The sequence below is a fragment of the Anomalospiza imberbis genome, chromosome 11, assembly GCF_031753505.1.
Source record: "Anomalospiza imberbis isolate Cuckoo-Finch-1a 21T00152 chromosome 11, ASM3175350v1, whole genome shotgun sequence".
In the NCBI taxonomy this organism is placed as follows: Eukaryota; Metazoa; Chordata; class Aves; order Passeriformes; family Viduidae; genus Anomalospiza; species Anomalospiza imberbis.
Genome location: NC_089691.1, coordinates 560,536 through 581,434, shown reverse-complemented (window position 1 = coordinate 581,434; position 20,899 = coordinate 560,536). Strand labels below are relative to the sequence as shown.

General features: G+C 47.2%; 1 protein-coding gene across 2 annotated transcripts in view; it reads right to left on the bottom strand.

The window, feature by feature from the left end:
* Positions 1-20,899, bottom strand: part of PHF2 (PHD finger protein 2) — a 55,372-nt gene that overhangs the window by 18,569 nt on the left and 15,904 nt on the right. For both annotated transcript variants that reach the window (XM_068201448.1, XM_068201449.1), the window contains exons 2-6: positions 11,781-11,866; positions 5,847-5,961; positions 3,324-3,484; positions 2,677-2,818; positions 142-328 (exon numbers count right to left, since the gene is read on the bottom strand). In XM_068201448.1, the coding sequence (XP_068057549.1) occupies positions 142-328; positions 2,677-2,818; positions 3,324-3,484; positions 5,847-5,961; positions 11,781-11,866 (691 nt within the window). The remainder of the gene's footprint in view (positions 1-141; positions 329-2,676; positions 2,819-3,323; positions 3,485-5,846; positions 5,962-11,780; positions 11,867-20,899) is intronic.

The following is a 20,899-nucleotide window of genomic DNA, read 5'->3' as shown; positions in this document are numbered from 1 at the left end:
ACTCAGAGCAGTTAAGGCCCAGATACAACAGGACAATGACAAAAAAACCTGAGAGCTGAATTTTGGAGAGAATTCTCTGATGGTCTTTGTGGATAAAATTGAGTTTGTTACTAGCTACACCCGAAAGCCAGGGTCCCTCACCTTCAGCACATGGTACCAGGCAGAAGCCCCCCCAGAGTCTATGTGAAAGTCAGTGTAGCTGTCCTTCACGCAGATCAGGCAGTACTTGGTCACTTTGGGTTTAGCCAGCAGAGCATCGTCAGGCCAATAATTTTCCACCCAGGACAGCTTCTTAACAATATCAGGAGGCTCTACAAAGCTGGACATCCTTACAGAGAGAGTGGAGAAGAGACAGGCAGCTTTTAAAACAGAGCACCAGGACCCTGGTACTGCAAGAAGCAAGTGTGACAAATACTTGCATTGCAAACTGGAGCAGCTCCTCTTGTGGCAGTGGAACTGCTCTTCATTCAGAAAATTAGGGAAAACTGTTTACAGACAGAGATTTAAGGTTTTTTAAGTGTGATGACTTAACAACAATCCTTTGCCTTCTTTCAGCAGTATCATCTATGATCAAATATGTGCTGGTTGTAGTTTTCCAGCCCCTGCTACGCAGGCTCAGGGACCAACCTTGCTGTGATCACAGTCACCTTCCCAGCCCCCTCCAGAACAGAAAGTGAAATGTGTGCACTTGGACAGAAATCCACTGGTAAACCATAAAAATTAGCAAGTCAAGCTTAATATTAATAATCCAAATAGCAACAACATTAATGCTTGTAGATAAATAACTCCTGATCTGATGGTGAAAATCAGCAGTCTTATTTAGATTAAGTAAATAACATTAAAAGCTCAAAAGAAGGAAGAAGTCCAATTTGGGTTGACAATGTGAATATATTTTAAATATAAGGTATATAATACATATTTCTATAATTTATATTAATCAATATATTTATGTACATTAAGAACATACTCTTACTGGATATGTATTTAAATCTATACAAAATATTCTCTTCATTCACACTGAACATATGTTCCTATTTATTTATTTATATCATTCATATATTGTGTTTTTGTCAAATACATAACATATACTATAATCACAGCTAAGACAATGCAGTGGCATGACAACCAGATATTAAATGTTTCATCCTAGAATGTGATAAATTTTTTATTCAAATAGTCCAAAATTTGGGCTGATAGTGCAGGAGGTGAAGATTCACTGCTAGACACTCAGTAAGAGTATCTGCACTTCAAGCCAATATTATATGCTCCCACATGTCATTGTGCTCAGTGTCAAGCCCTAATGACAATAATTCCATTTCCATGGCAGGGAAGATGGAGCTGTGCATTCAATTAAACTGTCGCTGTCTATGCTAAGAAATAAAATATTTGCTACTTATGTCTCGATTAGCAGAGTATGAACGACAGCTGCAGCAGTCCTGCAGGAAAAAAGACATTCCATCATTTGGGGATAATGGCAGAAAGCTGAAAAAATCTCTGCTGAGAATCCCGGTGGTCTCAAACCTGCAGTGAGCAGAGCTGCTCTCTGCAGTGATGGGGGTGAGCCACTAAATCCCAGCCACGGGGATCAGGGGAATGCCTGGGAAAAATGAGCTTGTCCTTATCCACCTGTCTTCTTTTTTCAGCCTTCGTGCTGAAGCAGAATGCTTTCCAAAACAACCATTCTTTGTTTTTCTGCTGACATTCATCATCATCTCTGTAGTGTGTTTGTGTGTAAAGAGATCTTTCCCTTTTCCTGATGCTTCCCTTCTGGAAGCATCAGCTACCCTAAAGGATCCAGGGCCTGTGAAAATAACCTGCACAGCTTTTGGTGTTCAGTATCTCAGAGATGCCCCTGCCCACTGCTGGCAGGAAAGCCCTGCTCAGTTACAGCAGCACAGCTACAGAGAGCACCAGGCAAAGCCCTCAGCATTTGTGTCAGCTAATCATGGAATCACAGGGTGGTTTGGGCTGGAAGGGACCTTAAAGACCATCTCATTCCCATCTAGTCCTGGGCAGGGACACCTTCCACTGTCCCAGGCTGCTCCAAGCCCCAGTGTCCAACCTGGCCGGGGACACTGCCAGGGATCCAGGGGCAGCCACAGCTGCCCTGTGCCAGGGCCTGCCCACCCTCACAGGGAGCAATTTATTCCCAGTATCTGATCCCTCTGATCTGCACCATCACCTCCAGCCTGCCACTGGGAAGTCAGCATCACCCTGACCCTGAGCTGCTGTCAGACAGATCACAGGTTACCTGGCACAAGCACTGAAACCAGAACTAGAACACATGCTGTAGGATTACAGAATTATAACAAAATTCCAAAGTTATTCTCCTCAAAGGACACCCAGTGACTTGTCACCCTACACCTGAAGTCAGAGCAACCAGAAGCTGCTAAACAGCTTTCCCTAAGGAGGAAAAGCACTGGGGAAGGCAGAGGCTGAACCCAGCCACATATCCCAGACACAGTGTGAGATTCAGTAATTTAAAATTATAATTTATATATAATTCTATGTAAGCAATATTAATGTAGTTCAAAAATAAACACATAGGGCAGCACAGCATAGTATACAGCTATGTTATTATATAGAAATATGTTATATAAAAAATAATAAATTAAATAAAAATTATAATTTAAAATAAATCTGTAGTAATTACTGTGTAGCAGGCTGGACCCTTACCTGGTGTCAGAGAACTCCAGGTTTGTGACATTTAAGACCCTTTTCCTGTTTGTGCTGTAGTAGTAATCCACAAATTCCTTGAGCTTCATCTTGCAATCTTTCTGCTTGGTGACATCAGTGACATCAACACTCCGTTCTGGCCCTGCACATGAATTCAGTGGAGAGGACAGGTTGATGGACAGCCTGGCTTGTCCCCTTTTCTATGCTTGAGGGTGAGTTAACCTGTCCAGAAACATCTCAATCTTCTGATTTTCTGACCTTTTCAGCCCTTGGATCCTCCCTGTTGCTTATGTATGTACCCACACAGACACACATGCATGAAAGACCTGCATATACATAAATACCTATCAAATGGTGCTTCTGTAGTCACGTGCCTGGGAAAACCATTCCTTGATACTACTTTGGCTGTTACTGCTTATGCAGAGCTGTGGAGAGCAGTGCTGGCTGGCTCAGCCTCACTGCCAAGCTGCCACACAAAACAAGAATGACTTAATTGCTAACTACAACCTCCCACTACATAAAAAGCACTGAGACCAGCACAGCTCACGGCACAGACAATATTTTAGAATGCACTTTACAGTTTTCCATACAACTAATTATTTCTATAAAGCAGCTGAGCTCCAAGCACTGCAATGCCAGGTACCCACCAACGTAGTTCTCGACGTCGCTGACGTAGAAGGTGGGGGCAGGCACAGCCAGGCCCAGCCCATCCTTCTTGGGGACCAGGATGGGCTCTGAAAAGCCCTTCTCCTCCAAATACTCTGCTGTCAGCTGGCTGCCTGGCACTTTCACCACTATGTCTTCAGCACTGCAAAAGCAAACACAGATTCAGTGGCGAGGAGCTCCACGCTGAGTTTGGAATGTTCTTGTTCTGTGTTTCACTGCTGAAAGGAAGACACCGTGAAAAAGGAACTATACGCAAATTAGGTACATAAGCCAAAACCCCATTTATTGCAAAGCACGAAGGGCACAAAAAAGTCATGCAACATCAATTGCTCGAGCCTCATGCTCCAACTACTGGGAAGTCCTAAAATAACAGCTTAAAGCAAAAGACCATTTTCCTCAGCTGTAGGATCAGTCGAGCTACCAGTGATCAATGTTAAAGAATTAATGTTAAATGTTTCACTCTAAAGAAGATGAGGTTAAAAATGTTACCCAGTCTCAAATAAATGGCCCTAGATATGCTTTGCAAATAATTTTAAAGCAGTCGAATAATGTACTCAGGAAGTATTCTGCAGATCATTTTGAAGTGGCAGGGACACCTTCCACTGTCCCAGGCTGCTCCAAGCCCTGTGCAACCTGGCCTTGGGCACTGCCAGGGATCCAGGGGCAGCCCCAGCTGCTCTGGGCACCCTGTGCCAGGGCCTGCCCACCCTCACAGAGAATAATCAATTTAATTGTTATCACTGCTACTCCTGCTACTCCAGCACTATTTTGGTATCAAACATTTTAGAACAGGATGACATGAATAATATTTTTTGCCTTTTTGCTCCCTTCAGTGTTCCTTGTGACCTGAGACCCTCCCAAGCATTTGCTGGGGGTTGTCAGTCCCTGCCTCGTGCTGGGAGTCACCAGTGATGCTCCTGGTCTGACCTCCCTGTCCCCTCCAGCAGCCTCTGGGTGCCGAGTGCTGGGGCCTGATCTGTCCCATCGGCACATCCCATTCATTTGCTTTGGAGGAGAAAATTCCTCCACAAGACTTTGTGTCTGAGTCCTGGATCTTGTAGACATTTCTTTGTGCTACAGACCCTCCTGTCTCAGGAGATTTCATTTGGCAGCAGGATTTTCTTATGCACACATTAATGAGTAACAAAGAGAAATATGGGGGGCTGTATTATTTATAACAATTTTGGAGTGACTCAGAGATACTGTATGTGTGACTGCAGTCTCAGATGCCACCCGAGGTTACTGAAATCAGTCTTGCTGGGCCATAAATCTTTCTTATCTTACAATGAGCTGTGCAACCTGTCAAATTACAAATTAAAAAAAAAAAAAAAAAAAAAAGGCAAATATAAAAAACCTTGCAGGCCCCAATGGAAATAACCAGGCAAGTAAAAATACTGGATCCTGAACTGAGCAAAACACATCTGTAAAAGCTGCAGAACACTTTAATTGTTTTCAGTTTTTTCCTTTAAGCATCCTAAGACTAGTATCTTAAATAAAGTGTGAAATTAAATTCTCCATAAAAAGGAAGAAGTTCTGTGTTTACTTAGCCAGTCTCCAAGGATTCTTCTAAAATAATTACTTATTAATAATTAAGGATTTATTTGGCTACAGCCTACATTAAGAGCCAAAAAAAAATGATCACTCTCACAAATGGCTGTGGAGCAGCCTAATAACATGTGGGACATGTCACCTAACAATTAGCACCATTCATTACCCCAGTGAGAGAGCCTTTGTCACCCAGTGACTGAGCCTGTCATTGTTCTGTCCAAGATGGGGCCAGACTTCAGCAAAGTCATTAGAATTTTAAGAACTGGAGAATTCTATGCAATAAGTGGGTTAGTTTCTTATACAAGTGGATGTTCTAGGGGCCAACACACTTTGGTTCATCCTGGGGAAGAGAAGGTTCTGGGGAGATCTTAGAGCCACTTTCAATGCCTAAAGGGAACTTAGAAAGAACAGCAAGAGTGAGTTTCTCCAGAGGCAGACAGTGATAGGACAAGGGAGAATAGTTTTAAACTAGGAGAGACTTAGATTGAATGTTTGAAAGGAATTGTTCCCTGTGAGGGTGGGCAGGCCCTGGCACAGGGTGCCCAGAGCAGCTGGGGCTGCCCCTGGATCCCTGGCAGTGCCCAAGGCCAGGTTGGACAGGGCTTGGAGCAACATGGGGTAGTGGAAGGTGTCACTGGCCATGGCAGGGGTGGAACAAGACGGACTTTAGGGTCCCTTCCTATTCAAACCATTCTCTGATTCCATGATCCTTTGCCTTCCCAAATCCCAGCATCTATGGGAATTCACAGGCACTGGGCTCAGCTGAGAGGAGATCTGAATACACCTGCACAAATGTGAAAAAGGGAAGAGCCTGGGACATCTGCAATCAAACAGCATTGATTTAGTCACCAATATTCTGCAGTGTTTCCAGCACAGACCATCCCCAGCCTCACAGGACCCTGTACTCACTGCCCCTGTACTCACTGCCCCTGTACCCCATCAACACCGAAACCCACCTTGGAAATGTCCGACTTCGCAGCTCTTTTATAAACACTTGGCTCCCATTCTGCACAGGCTTGACCTCCGTTGTCTGGCTGGTATCATGCTTATGCCAATTTCTTTTCTTCTTCACTGAAAAAAATGAATTGGACTATGTTAAGTTGAAGATAATTATTAAGACATTGGCAGGAAGGATGAATCTTCATTTAATTTCTCCCACAAGCAGAGTGAAGGGAACCCCCACTATGCTGTCCTGCAGATTTCAATAGTGCTCTCAGTGCCCCATTTGACAACTGTGGTGCAGCTGAACATCCATTATGGGGTGAGCAGTGAGCATTTTGGAGCAGAGGGCAGCAGTTGGGTAATTGCTGAGCTGCAGTGCCTGCAGCCTCACACAAGCACCGGCTCTGGACACCCTGGGCTCTCACACTGCCCCTCATCCTCACCAGGAAACTCCCTGAAAGCCCCTTGGCACAGCCTGCAGGACAGATCTGTGAGAGTGCATTCATCAGGAATTACCTCAGAATAAAGCTCTGTCCAGTAGTGCTGCATTTGACACCAAGTTTGATGGGATTTTAGTGTGCCCTACACACAGCAAGGACAGGAAGGAAAAGGAAAAGGAAAAAAAGGAAAAGGAAAAGGAAAAGGAAAAGGAAAAGGAAAAGGAAAAGGAAAAGGAAAAGGAAAAGGAAAAGGAAAAGGAAAAGGAAAAGGAAAATTATTAGTTGCTAGAAGTGCAGGGAAGGGATTTTATTATGGCTCAGAGCTGCAGCTGATTGAGGCCCCTTGACTGTGCGCCCAGTGAGGGATGGACGCACAGGACAGTCCATCAGGGATAAAGGGCCAGCAGATATGAGCACACGTGAGCCAGTCAGGTTTCAGTGTGGTTTTGCCCTGCCTCTGATAGCCAGATAACACAAAGCAGGAAAAACTGGTCCTGCTTTTTCCCTGAGTCAGCACTATCTCCCTCAGCTGTTCCTGCTTCCACAGTGAGTCTAGAGAAACTCACTTTGTTAGGAAACTGGGTTTTTCCTCATTTGTATCATTCAAAGCCTCTGTTAATAGAATTTTCATATGTCACATACTTTCATTTTCCACCCTTGTTTTACATGATGAAATTCAGTATTTCACCCCAAGTCCAGACATCTTATCAAAAGAGTAAGGGAAGGTAGCAGACTTCTCACAGATGGCACCCACTCCTCACTCCTTGCATACACAGAGATCCATACACTTTTCCATTAGGAAAGGAATCTGGAGGCTAGAGATATAATACATGAGATTTGGAAAGAGCAAATTTTGTTTTCCCAACCACAGCCCTGGAATAATTCAAGGAAAGACATCTCCGAGTGAGTCCATCCCAGGTTTTGCACAAAGCATGTTGGGTTTATTAGTTCCATGCAGGCTCCAGCCTAGCTGGAGATATTCATTAAAGCTGCTAGTTCTTTATCTTAATGACTCTCAGGCTTAGTGTATTAATTCAATGCTCGTGGTAACAAAGGAAACAAGCCTGGCTTGAATGCCAAACCTTCCTCCTCTCTCTCCCTTCCCAACCTCCACATCTGAATCCACACCACGAGTGTGCTGATTGCACTCGCACTCTGAGTGCAAGTCCCAGGGAAAGAGGTGTCACTTGCCACAGGAAAATTAAAGAGCTTAAGCACGTTCCTTTATTACACTCCAGATAGCATAGAGCGTTGGGAAATGAAGGCGACAGATCAGTGCTGAATTAACAAATTCACTGCAACTCTCCCAAAACCTCTGGGGAGCTCTTTGCCTCAGCACCAAGAGCTGGCAGGCGTCCACCTTTCCCATGAACCTCCCCATCCAGCTCTCCCCATCCAGCTCTCCCCATCCAGCTCTCCCATCCAGCTCTCCCCATCCAGCTCTCCCCATCCAGCTCTCCCATCCAGCTCTCCCCATCCAGCTCTCCCCATCCAGCTCTCCCCATCCAGCTCTCCCATCCAGCTCTCCCCATCCAGCTCTCCCCATCCAGCTCTCCCATCCAGCTCTCCCCATCCAGCTCTCCCCATCCAACTCTCCCATCCAGCTCTCCCCATCCAGCTCTCCCCATCCAGCTCTCCCCATCCAGCTCTCCTGCAGAGACAGCCTGGATTCGTCACCCCAGAGCATTCCCCAGGAGGGGCTGTCTCCTGGACGGCAGCTGGAGTCCATTACACTGCATCAAACACTTGACCCTTGGCCATTTTCAGACACACTTTCTATATTTTATCTTTGCCTTGAACACCACAGTAAGGACTAAAGACTTATTCTCATGTGCAATTGATCCCAGCTTGGGCCAGAAAAAGCTACTTTTTTTGTAATTTATCACAGATTTCTTTTTCTGCAGATTTTGCTGATACAAATTTAACCTTTGGGAAGTCCAACATTGGAAAAGGGGAATAAATTTTTACAAAAACTGTATCTCAAAATGAGTAATTCACAGGTATGCATATATTATTTCAAACCTATTTGTGTAGAAGGGATCATCAACTTGAATTCTCAGGAAGAATGAAAGGGTGGTCAAGCATGGGACAGGGCTGCCCAGGGAGGGGTGGAGTCCCCATCCCTGGAAGTGCTGGACATGGCACTCAGTGCTCTGGTCTTAACAAGCTAGTGATCAGTCACAGGTTGGACTAAGTGATCTTGGAGTTTTTCCCAACCTAAATGACTGTTTGACTTCAAAGCCCATCTTGTTCCAGCCATGACCAGGGTGCTTCCCTAGAGCAGGGATACCCAGGAGCACCCTGTGAGCTCTCTACTGATCAACACCAAAGGTTGTAAGTACTTAAAGCCAGCCGCAGCCTTTGGCTTACTCACAGCTCTGTAACTCCACTGAATCCAAAGGATTTCTCCTGATTTTCACTGTGGCAAATGAGGTAGCAATCAAACCCAGCATTTCAGACTATGTTATGAAAATGAGCCAAGCCTGCCCAAATGAAGCCCTTACATTTTACTGAGATTATGTCAGAAAATGTTGATGAATATGGATGATTTTTCCCAAAGAGAAGTCCCTACACATTTCATTAAGCAGGAATGGCTTAAAATGCCATGTGACAGGAAGCAATCTTCTGAGAACAGCCACTCACCACAGTGGTAATGTGGAAAAATGTAAGGAGAGGAAAATGATTTTTAAATTTGACATCTGGAAAACATATCTGGTAGAAGGTGAGCTCCAGAAATACACGTATATTTTTAAATGCAGACAAGTTGCATAACAGACAATTGGTGTCTGTGTTTCCCTTTGCTAATCTCACAATAATTAAATCCTACCAGTGAACTACTGGCGCTGGAACAACTCCCACTCCTTTATTACAGAGCTGATAGTGCTGGATAATGGATCTGAACAGATTCTGGAGCGGTTAATAAGCAAAGGAAGCGATCTCCCAGCAGTGCCCAAGCCCTGCAACAGGATATTCTCCATGCAAATTCCAGCAGGAATTCACCAGCCAAGCCACTCCCTCCTTCACTTCTCCCCTGGCCTGGTGTTCCCTGCAAGGATGGGCTAGAGTAGAACAGCCTCCTTTTTCCACAGAATCCACGATTCTACACATTAGCAGGGAAAATTACTGTGCAGCTTGTGTCCTTGTCACTAAACTCAAGGTAAGAATAGCACTAATTTATATTTAAATAAAATTTTTGCACTTCACTTCTTTGATGATTGGTGTTGCATCTCATTAAACTGCCTATGCTGTATTCAAAGGGAGAAAAGGAAGTGTCCTTGCTGTCCTACAGAATGGATGTTGGTCTGTATTCCGTCCATGCTGCATCCCCAGAGGGAAGAGGGTCAAGAGACACCTTCTGACATAGCTGCAGAGCTGCCCTAGATCTGCAGGCTGCAACACCAGAAGGACATGGAGCTGCTGGAGAGATCCAGAAGAGGCCCTGGAGCTGCTCCGAGGGCTGGAGCCCCTCTGTTCTGGAACCAGCCTGGCAGAGCTGGGGATGCTCACCTGGAGAGAAGAAGGATCCAGGGAGAGCTCAGAGCCCCTTTCAGGGCCTAAAGAGGCTCCAGGAGAGCTGAAGAGGGACTGGGGACAAGGCATGGAGGGACAGGACACAGGGAACGGCTTCCCAGAGGACAGGGTTAGATGGGATATTGGGAAGGAATTGTTCCCTGTGAGGGTGGGCAGGCCCTGGCACAGGGTGCCCAGAGCAGCTGTGGCTGCCCCTGGATCCCTGGCAGTGCCCAAGGCCAGACTGGACAGGGCCTGGAGCAGCCTGGGACAGTGGGAGGTGTCTGTGCCCATGGCAGGGGCTGGAACTGTGCTCCAGCAGCACTTTCTGCTGGGCTGAATGCTCTGGGACACAACAGTGAAATTTTATTTGGATAAAAATAACTGGATACACAGAAACCTTTTAAAAAGCATCAGAATGTTGTTGTCAATTCAACTCTCCTCATCGTAACTGGAATATTAAACTTGCAATCTTTTTATCAAAACTGCCATGTCTGAATTCTAGGATGACGCACCCCAGTTTTTATAGAACTGATATTCAATTCCTGATTATAGGGTTTTGCTGCTTCTGACTGGGTTTTTCCCCTTGCCCTGAAAAGTAGGTGTCTTTCATAATTTATAATTTTTTTTTTAAAGTGAAAGAAATCAAAGTATCAGACCCATCTCAATGTTATGCACTGACAGACTCAGAGGGTAGGGATCCTGTGCTGCTTCTTCCCTCCTGGGTTAGGAACAGTCTGGCAGTGCCTGTAATCATCCCCCCTCCAATCCCAAATCATTCACTTCAAAATGATTTGTGGTTATTTGTGTAACCAGGAAAACAAAACAGTAGATAGGCTGATCCTTTCAAACCACAACATTTTGTAGGGACATACTGATTTTGTTAAGTCTTTCAAAACCAACCCCCCAACAGGGATTTTGCCAGCTTCTCAGTTGGATCCTCTGGGAGACAGGAGCAGCTGCAGGTCATTCAGGTTTACAGTTCACATTTGATTTTTTAAAAATCACAGTGAAAATACAATTCTATTTTTTGCCCACAAAACAAACACTTCAGACTCCACCCCATTCCCACTAGAAATTTCTTAAACTTTAACACCTAAGGAAATACAGAAATAATTGCTTGGGTTAAAAATTCTGAATTTTAACACAACAGGAGTCACTTTCCAGTCATCCCTTATTTCACACTAAATAAAAGGTCATCAGAATTCCCTCAGCTCCAGTAGATGAGCGCGGTGTTCTTCCTCTGCAGGATGCCCTCAGGTTGCAGAGCAGCAGGATCCTCTCTGGCACTGTTGTTTATTTATAATAACTGGTTTTCAAGAAAAGCATTTCATCTTTCACAGGGATTGGTTTTCTTTTTTTTTTTTTCTCCATTGTATAATAGAAAGAATTTGTGAATTAATCTGACCAAAGCAAACACATCCCACGATTCCTTCCCAGACAAGACTCCCACTGAGATCAACTGTCACTTTTGCTCAGGAGAATCTTTTTCCTGTGAAAGAACTGCAAGAATTGGCACCCTCAGTGTATACTACAACTTTGACTGACACTGAAATCGCTGCAATTCTATATCCAGGCCAAGCACAACAAACTGCTTCATACTCTTCTCATCTGCAGACAGAAAACTCCATGTAGGTTCCAAAAGTCCCTCTATTAGCACTTAGCTGCCTCCATAGGGTTTTTCTAGCCCACATTACTGAGTGTGGGCACAATTCAACCAAGGAAGGACACTCAGTTTTTTGTGGGGCCAAGGACTGCAGTTTTCCAGGTAAGTGCCTGTATGAGCTCACACACGTGCCTAAGGCTGCAGCAAAAGCTCCGTGATCCAACCTGCAGCTTCCTCCCACTAACATCTTTCTTCACCCTCTGGTTTGAATTCCAGTATTAATGGCATGATACTGAGGTGTGCCTTTTGTAATGACCAAACCAAAAAGCTCCTGTTGTTCAAACACCCCCACCCTGCTGCGTGTCAGGGACGGGCTGCACGGGGGTACTTACAGGTTGACTTTCCATGGGTTTTCTCACAATTTGGACAATGATAGATGTCAATATCTGGTGCCTCTTCTTCTTCCACACCAACACAGCTGGAACACAAGAAGGTAAATCTGACATTAGCCCGACCATGCCCCACCATACCATTAATGGTGACAGCTCCATGTGTTTGCCATGCAGCTGCACTGACCAGCAGCACCCTGCCCAAACCAGCTTTGGGGCCATGTACACTGGTACAGACTGGGTTTTTGTAGCCTACATTCCTGAGGGCTTGCTCCAGAAGCTGCCGGCCAGAAGCCCACCCAGTAGCCCACTGTGGAACTCCATGAAAATGTGACAGAGAGACCCATAGATTTTTTTTTTTCCAAGGAGACTATTTTGCACCTGCACAGAGGTCTCCCAGTACCATCCCACATAAACCTGATTAACAAAACACACCTCCACAAAATATGTGTGGGCAGGTGTGAAGTACCAGAGGGATCTTGGCAAGGGATACCATGTGCACAACTTCCATAGGTCTCACCTCTGCTGCAATGTAGGATGAGGAGGTGAAGCAGACACCCAACTCAGCACTCTTGGCTGTGGCAGAATGCCACCGAGGTGGGTTTGGATGGGACACACCAGCAGCAGCCCTGGGCACGCCCATGGACAATCCTGTGGGAGCACAGGGCTGGGAGGAGCCAAGCACACAGCTAAGCATTGAAGCACCCAAGACAAGAAGTCTGCACAGTCCAAGTGCCAAGCAGCCAGCCAAAAATCCAGGTCCAGCATGGCAGTGTTCTGCCCACAGAGGAAGGGCAAAGGGGACTCTGCTCCTGCTGCTCCTCCTGCTGTCAGGAGCAGCCCAGGCTGCAAGACACCACACAGGGAAAAGAGTTCAGTGGAGTGCTGTGGGATTCATCCCTGGTGCCTTGGCTTCGTGGAAGCTTATCTAGGCAATATCACCCACCAGAGGCATCAGAGGCACCTTGAACTCCAGCACAAGAAAGGCTGGATCACACTGTGCCAAGAGCTCTCCTGGGCTTTCTCAACTTCATCTCCTGAAATGCCTCCCCAGTGCCCTGCAGGGAGCAGGGAACAGCAGCCAGTGCTCTGAATCAGCAGAGAGCACCTCAGTGCTCCTCAGCTGGCAGAGAACACCAACACCGCTTTTCTGCCAGGGAAAAGGTATGGGCAGGGGTCACGCAGTGCCACCTCCACGCACAAGGCCACATTCTGCCTCCTGGCATTCCCCAGCAGGTCTGAGCACTGACGAGTACAGGAGTTCAGAGTTTATAGCTCCCGTTTCCACCCAGAGGAAGCAGAACAGAGGATGGCTGCTCCATCCCAAAGGCCAGGCAGCAGTTCTACCAAGCACCTCACAGAACCTCTCAGATCATTCTGACTCCATTCAAGCTCTGCAGGACACCAGTGTGTCCAAAAATTGGTTCAGCAATGGGAGAAATTCATACAAGGTGGACACAGCAGCAGCACCTGGTGCTGGTCCAGAAGCAGTAAGGCCATGACCTGGGTGCTGATAAAGGAGGATAACACACAGTCCTGTGCCCACCCCTCCCATGAGAGTTCCTGGACCCGCTTCCTGAGGGCTCTGGGTGCCCTTGGCAGGGTGCAGGTGTCCAAGAACCAACACAAACACACCTGGGGCAGGGGAGCAGCTGTTAAAATGCACTGTGAGCCCCCATTGACAGAGGTGGTTTTGAACCCCCTGCTGACCCCAAGGCACACAGTGGTGCACGTCACCATGGCAAACCACAGACACACCTGCTGCTGGAGAACAGCAGCAACAAAACCAAGGCTGCAACCACGCTGGGAAAGGCCAAACTAGCTAAGATACAGCAACACATCCTTTTTCTTACCATTGTAACAGCTGTGTCAAAATAAGATCCTGCCAGAAAACTTGGTGGGTACAGTGCCCCTGTTGCAACTGTCAATGTGGGACCCAGCTCCCTTCAAAACAAAGAGCCCAGGGTGACAGAAGCTCTGCAACTAAAGCCAGAGACCCTCTCATCTCTGAAGCCAGACTGGGAACAAAAATCATTATTTTGGAATTGTGTCAAAGCAACTGCAGATTTGGCTGATTTTTTCATTAAACAGTTACTTGAAAAAATGCAAAATTATTGTGTGTTCCTGGGAAGCCAGCACAGAAAACTGAAGTTTGCCGACAGGAAAAATCACCATCACAACAATCCAGTCCTCAGAATCCTGTACATATATAGAGAAAAATATCTCATGGTAGATTGGTAGAAAACACCAGAAAAAATTGTAGAAAAATACCAGATTAATCAGTAGAAAATTTAAACAAATCTTGGTAGATTAGAGCCAGTGTAAGAGAATGTAGAAGATTCCTCTACCCACAAAGCTGTGTCAGCTGCTTATGCCACTGGCTTCAGCTGGCTAAGCTCAGTAAAGGTATAGATCAGGCTCTCTACAAGAGCTTGAAAACTCTATACTTGGCTAAAGTAAGGAGACGAGACCCTTGGCACAGGATGGGAGGAGGTTTGAGCAGCTGTGGCATACGGCAGCGGCTGCAGCGTGGTGGGAGCCATTGTTCTGAGAGAGTCAAATATCTGAGAGAACAACACAGAGAAGTAAAAATAACCGACCTCAAACTCCAGCGGGCCCCTACGAGACACAGTCAACTTTTCCAACTAGAGCATGGCTTTGGAATAAGGTTTGGCCACTTACAGCTGCTCACAGGGAGAAGCAGCTGCCCTCTCTGTGTGGGAAACTGGGAGTGTGAACTGTCCAAGGGATCCCCCAGCTGAACTGCCTCGGGAGATCAGGAACCAAAATGCCGACCCACTCCAGGCTGTGCTGCTCCGCTCACCCAGCAGAGCTGGGTTCTCCAGGCACTACCACCAGCAGGACTGTTGGTGACTTCCATATGGATATAGGCACAGGAAACCAAATTCCCACCAAAAGTCAAAGCCAGACTGCCAGACAGCCCCAGGCAACCATTCCTGCCAGCAGAGGAACAAGGTTTTCCCGCTGCCTGTGCTGGGTTTACAGAGAAAGATTTGGGTAGCAAGGGGCTGTCACTGACCCTTGGGTCGGTCTGAGCATTTCCACCGGGGAATAAAAAGCAGAAGGGGACTGCCAGCTGCGGTAAAAAGCCAGGGCCCAGTTCTGAAGCATCTCCTACCCAAATTACTGGTTTTTCTGAGGGCGGTTAATTACCAACAATATAGAACCAAAGCATTTCTCCAGCTGAAGAAAACCAAGCCATCGACAGCGACGGAAGAGCGGTGTTCCCGCCCTCAGCCCCTGAACTGCAGCACGAACGGCACTCTGCGGTTGGCATCCACTGCGCGTTCCCATGAGCACGCGCTCCGGTCCCGCCAGAGTGCCCTCAGCGCCATGTGCCCAAGAGAAACAAAAAGACTCAAACCAAGCACCTGAAAACGACCAGAAGGGTCCAAAGGCAGCGGGCATGGCACCAGAGCCAGTGCGCGATCACAGATGATGCGCCGGGGATCGACAGTGGGTGTGGGATCAGGGCAGTGTGTGTGGGATCAGGGCGGTGTGTGTGGGATCAGGGCAGTGTGTGTGGGATCAGGGCAGTGTGTGTGGGATCAGGGCAGTGTGTGTGGGATCAGGGCGGTGTGTGTGGGATCAGGGCAGTGTGTGTGGGATCAGGGCAGTGTGTGTGGGATTGGGCAGTGTGTGTGGGATTGGGCAGTGTGTGTGGGATCAGAGCAGTGTGTGTGGGATCGGCAGTGTGTGTGGGATCAGGGCAGTGTGTGTGGGATCAGAGCAGTGTGTGTGGGATCGGGCAGTGTGTGTGGGATCAGAGCAGTGTGTGGGATCAGAGCAGTGTCTGTGGGATCCAGGCAGTGTGTGTGGGATCAGGGCAGTGTGTGTGGGATCAGGGCAGTGTGTGTGGGATCAGGGCAGTGTGTGTGGGATCGGCAGTGTGTGTGGGATCAGGGCAGTGTCTGTGGGATCGGCAGTGTGTGTGGGATCAGGGCAGTGTGTGTGGGATCAGGGCAGTGTGTGTGGGATCAGGGCAGTGTGTGTGGGATCATTGCAGTGTGTGTGGGATCCAGGCAGTGTGTGTGGGATCAGGGCGGTGTGTGTGGGATCGGGCAGTGTCTGTGGGATCAGGGCAGTGTGTGTGGGATCAGGGCAGTGTGTGTGGGATCGGCAGTGTGTGGGATCGGGCAGTGTGTGTGGGATCAGGGCAGTGTCTGTGGGATCAGGGCAGTGTCTGTGGGATCGGCAGTGTGTGGGATCAGAGCAGTGTGTGTGGGATCAGGGCAGTGTGTGTGGGATCAGAGCAGTGTGTGTGGGATCAGAGCAGTGTGTGTGGGATCCAGGCAGTGTGTGTGGGATCAGGGCAGTGTGTGTGGGATCAGAGCAGTGTGTGTGGGATCAGGGCAGTGTGTGTGGGATCAGAGCAGTGTGTGTGGGATCAGGGCAGTGTGTGTGGGATCGGCAGTGTGTGGGATCAGAGCAGTGTGTGTGGGATCAGGGCAGTGTGTGTGGGATCAGGGCGGTGTGTGTGGGATCGGGCAGTGTGTGTGGGATCGGGCAGTGTCTGTGGGATCAGGGCAGTGTGTGTGGGATCAGGGCAGTGTGTGTGGGATCAGGGCGGTGTGTGTGGGATCGGGCAGTGTGTGTGGGATCGGGCAGTGTCTGTGGGATCAGGGCAGTGTCTGTGGGATCAGGGCAGTGTCTGTGGGATCGGGCAGTGTGTGTGGGATCGGGCAGTGTGTGTGGGATCAGAGCAGTGTGTGTGGGATCAGGGCAGTGTGTGTGGGATCGGCAGTGTCTGTGGGATCCAGGCAGTGTCTGTGGGATCCAGGCAGTGTGTGTGGGATCCAGGCAGTGTGTGTGGGATCGGCAGTGTGTGTGGGATCAGGGCGGTGTGTGTGGGATCAGGGCAGTGTGTGTGGGATCATTGCAGTGTGTGTGGGATCGGCAGTGTGTGTGGGATCAGAGCAGTGTGTGTGGGATCAGGGCAGTGTATGTGGGATCCAGGCAGTGTGTTTGGGATCCAGGCGGTGTGTGTGGGATCCAGGCAGTGTGTGTGGGATCCAGGCAGCGTGCTCAGGAGCAGCATCCCACAGTATCAGTGTGAGGCCTGGGTGCATTACCACTGTCAGGGAAGAACTGGGAAAAGCTCAGAGTTGCACTGTTGAGTTAGAAGGAAAAAAAATTGCTTGGTGAAGGACAGAATCACAGAGCCACAGAATTGTTTAGATTGCAAAAGCCCTCAAAGACCATTAAGTCCAACCATTCTCCAGCACTGCCAAGGCCACTACTAACCCATGTCCCTGACAGCCACATCCACAGGGCTGTTAAATCCCTCCAGGTATGGGGACTCCAGCACTGCCCTGGGCAGCTGTGCCAAGACTGGACAATTCTCTTGTTAGAGGAAACCCTTCCTAGACACCCCACAAAGCCCCTCACTTGCTGTGCCATGGCCACTCATGCCTGAAGGGCTGTAGCCATGCCATCAGGAACTGGGGATGCACCTGCTGTGCAGGGCAGGGATGTGGGATGCTGGAGCAGCAGCCACCAACACCTCTCACAGCTCAAAAAACTTTTCTGCCCAAACACAGCAAAGATGGTCTAAGACATTAATTGTCCTGCATCTAGGAATCTTGTTGGAACAATTTTAACCAACCTAATGGTTGATTTTTAAATGGTCATTAAGTGATTTAACTCACGTTGAGGCAGTGTACAACTAAGTTGATAATGAGATAAAAGGGAAATATTATTAAAAATGTATTTGCATTTCACCAAAACTGTTGTAGGGGAAAAAATAATGACAAGTAAAGGCTTTGATATTGCAGCTGTTTAAGCTGATATCTCACCCACGTTACATGGACTTAAAGGAGAATTAGCACATTATAAGCTTTTGCAGTCAGAGGCTACAAATTACATTTTTATCAGAAACTCTGCCCTTTGCCACTTTAAAATTAAATTGCTTCTGTGTTGGCAGTGAAGAGATGTTCAAGTTTCAATATTCTGATAAAGTTAACAATTATTTTTTGTTATGCCGGCAACACTAATAAAAGGTGAGTAAACTAAACTGGTTTTATAACATGAATGTTTCTGGCAACCTTAGGTTGTCATCTGCAGGGAGGTGACATTTTAAGTAGCTTCAGGAGGAAAATTAACCCACATAGTATCTGTTCTATCAAAACCATGTCACCTTCATTATCAACCAGAAGACAATATAAAAAAATATGAAAAAATAAAATAAACAAGAAAAAGACACTTAGATGGGGAAGAAAATCAAATCTAGGAAAACAGAAATAGAGCCAAAGAAAAAAAATAGGCTAACTACCCTTCCCTTCCCTTCCCAGCACTGCTCCACCCCAACTCATGAGGACAAATCATCAAAGCTCCATGAAGTGCAGAAGAAGAACTCACAGCATTTTTACAGGTCACAATTAGTGATTATCCTGAGCTCATCCCTATCCCTGAACAGCTGGTACCCCTCGGTGTGTCACCAATCACATGTTGCACAATAACGCTCTTCCTTAACAAGGTGTCATTTCATTTACTTCTGTGATTTGTACAGAAGACACCTGTCCAGTTCCAGGAGCCTCCACCACCTGGACAAAGCCATAGGTGCTGCAGAAAAGCAGCACTGCCCAGCAGTGGAGAAGGCTCACAATTCAGGTTTTGATGCCAGGCCAATGTTAATTGTCCATCCCAGCATCCAGAAATGTAACAGCTAACACTGTGAGCACAAGAGAAGTTAATAAAAGACAGAAAAGGGGAAAGAAGGAGGCCATTTTGAGAGCAAGGAAATTAGTTGTTCCATGGGTTCATGTCTTCTGGGCTGTTTTCTTGGTGGTTTTACAGGGTGAACTCTGACCAGAGTTCCTGTGTGCTCTCCAGTGTCTCCAGAGCAAAAAAAACCAAGACTTTTCCTAAGCAGAAGGATTTGTCTCCTCTAATCAGTCACATGTTTTCATGAAACAGAGATTTTGGAGAGATGAAGCCTGCTGTCAGCTAGGGTTAAAGAAAAGCAGTGAGCTCAGGAGTCATTCAGGAGAACAGGGACAGACGTTGGTGTCACTTCAGCAGGAGACCCAAGACCAAGGACAGCAGAAGGAACCCACGTGCTGGTGTGGGCACAGGGGTGAGGGTCCCCTGCATGGACATCTTTAGTTAAGGCCTAAATGAAAGAGAACTCAAGCTCTACTGGACAACCAGGATTTCACATCACCTCTCATTTGCTCACAGAAACACAAATGTGGAGAGAAAGAGATGGGAAAAGGGAAAAGGGAAAAGGGAAAAGGGAAAAGGGAAAAGAGAAAAGGGAAAAGGGAAAAGGGAAAAGGGAAAAGGGAAAAGGGAAAAGGGAAAAGGGAAAAGGGAAAAGGCCTCTTCTTGCAAAGTGAACAGCATCTGTGCAGTCCCTGCAGGGAGCCCAGCAGCTTCAGCAACACCTGAATGCAGGGACAGGGACCATCTTCACTGCTTATCAGATTGCTTGGACTGCTTTTCACCCCAGGAAATGAGCTCAGCTTTTTGACTCAGTTTCCCCCCTGCAGGCAGCAGCACCACCAACACCTGCCCCATGGCCTCGAGGCTGCTGTTGTAGAATGGACAAACACTCATTCAGTGCTTTGAAAATGCCCAGCTCTGGGCAAGTGGGCATTTGCTGTGGCTATGCTGCCCACACAGAGAGGTTCAGAGGCTTCATAAAATCATGGAATATCCTCAGCTCAAAGGACCCACAAAGATCATGGAGTCCAACTCCTGTCCCTGCCCAGACACCCCAACAATCCCATGCTGGGCACCCCTGGCAGCGCTGTTCAAATGCTCCTGGAGCTCTGGCAGCCTCGGGGCTGTGCCCATTCCCTGGGGAGCCTGGGCAGTGCCAGCACCCTCTGGGGGAAGAACCTTTCCCTGAGATCCACCCTAATCCTCCCTGACACAGCTCCAGCTGTTCCCTCTAGTCACCAGAGACTCAGAGCCTCCAAGGAAGTCAGGAGATATTTGTGAGGGTTGCAGGGGCCTGTGCAAGTCTGCACTGCTCTAGGGGCTTTTAGGCTGCTACGTAACTCTCACTGCCATCACTTGAATTCCACCAGTGAAACATTGTTCAGGATGACCAAGGTTTTTAAGAAGCCAGTAGAATCATCCATCTCCTGTGTGTGTTGAAATCAACACCTGTGAAGACAATCTGACAGTGCTCCTTCAAACCAAGCAGTTCTGACATCAGCATGAGATAAAATGACAGCAGCAGAGATGTGCATCCACCACAACATTCCAGACCCACCGAGACAACTGTGATGTCTTCCTTCCATCCTTATTGCTGGGCCTTGGTGAACCACTATGGTTATTTCTGGGGCTGATGAGAGGAAGCCTGGTCTTGAATCAGAAACTGAGACCAAAACAAAACCAAGGTCCACCTGCAAGACAAGACAGGAGCCTTGGACTGGGGGCTCCTCAAGGGAAGCTGTGCCCCAGCTGGAGTGATGCCCACAGCAGCAGGGCACTGTCCTTTCCAAACCACATCTGCTGCAGGCCCCTGAGCCAGATACACCAAGGTACGGCTGGTGACTCCGTGCTTTGCCTTGCTATAAATAATAAGGTTTCATTTCCTTTGCAGAGCTTTTGATTTGTTTCCTTTGGGAGACTCACAGGTTATAATGGCATTAATTCCTATTTGCCAACCTTGTCCTTATAAATGAGGATCTTCATTAAATGAATGTTAAGCGATGAGCACTATAATTAGGACAGATTTAAAATGCAGTGTGCCTAAATCAGAGACTGCCCAAGATGTTATCTTTTTTATTAAGATATAATTTGAAGGAGAATTACTGCTTAGTTTAGAATGAATTACATTTTCCAACAACCTCTTCTCACTGGGGGAATGTACAGAGCAAGGAAATACACCCTGCTTCAGAAGTGAAGTCCAGCTCTCCCGATCCCTACTGCTGGCAGATGACTCTCTTATGAAACACACGTGGCTGAAAAGTGCTGGATGAGACTCTTTTCCCCCTAATTACTTTATGTCAACTCAAAATTCTATTAAATCTTGCTGTCATATAATTTAAAATAATTAAAGACTTAGAGACTTATCCCAACAACCAATCACACAATTCCAGCTGACTGCAATGCCTGTCATCTCGATGACCTCAGAGGCAACACCTTGA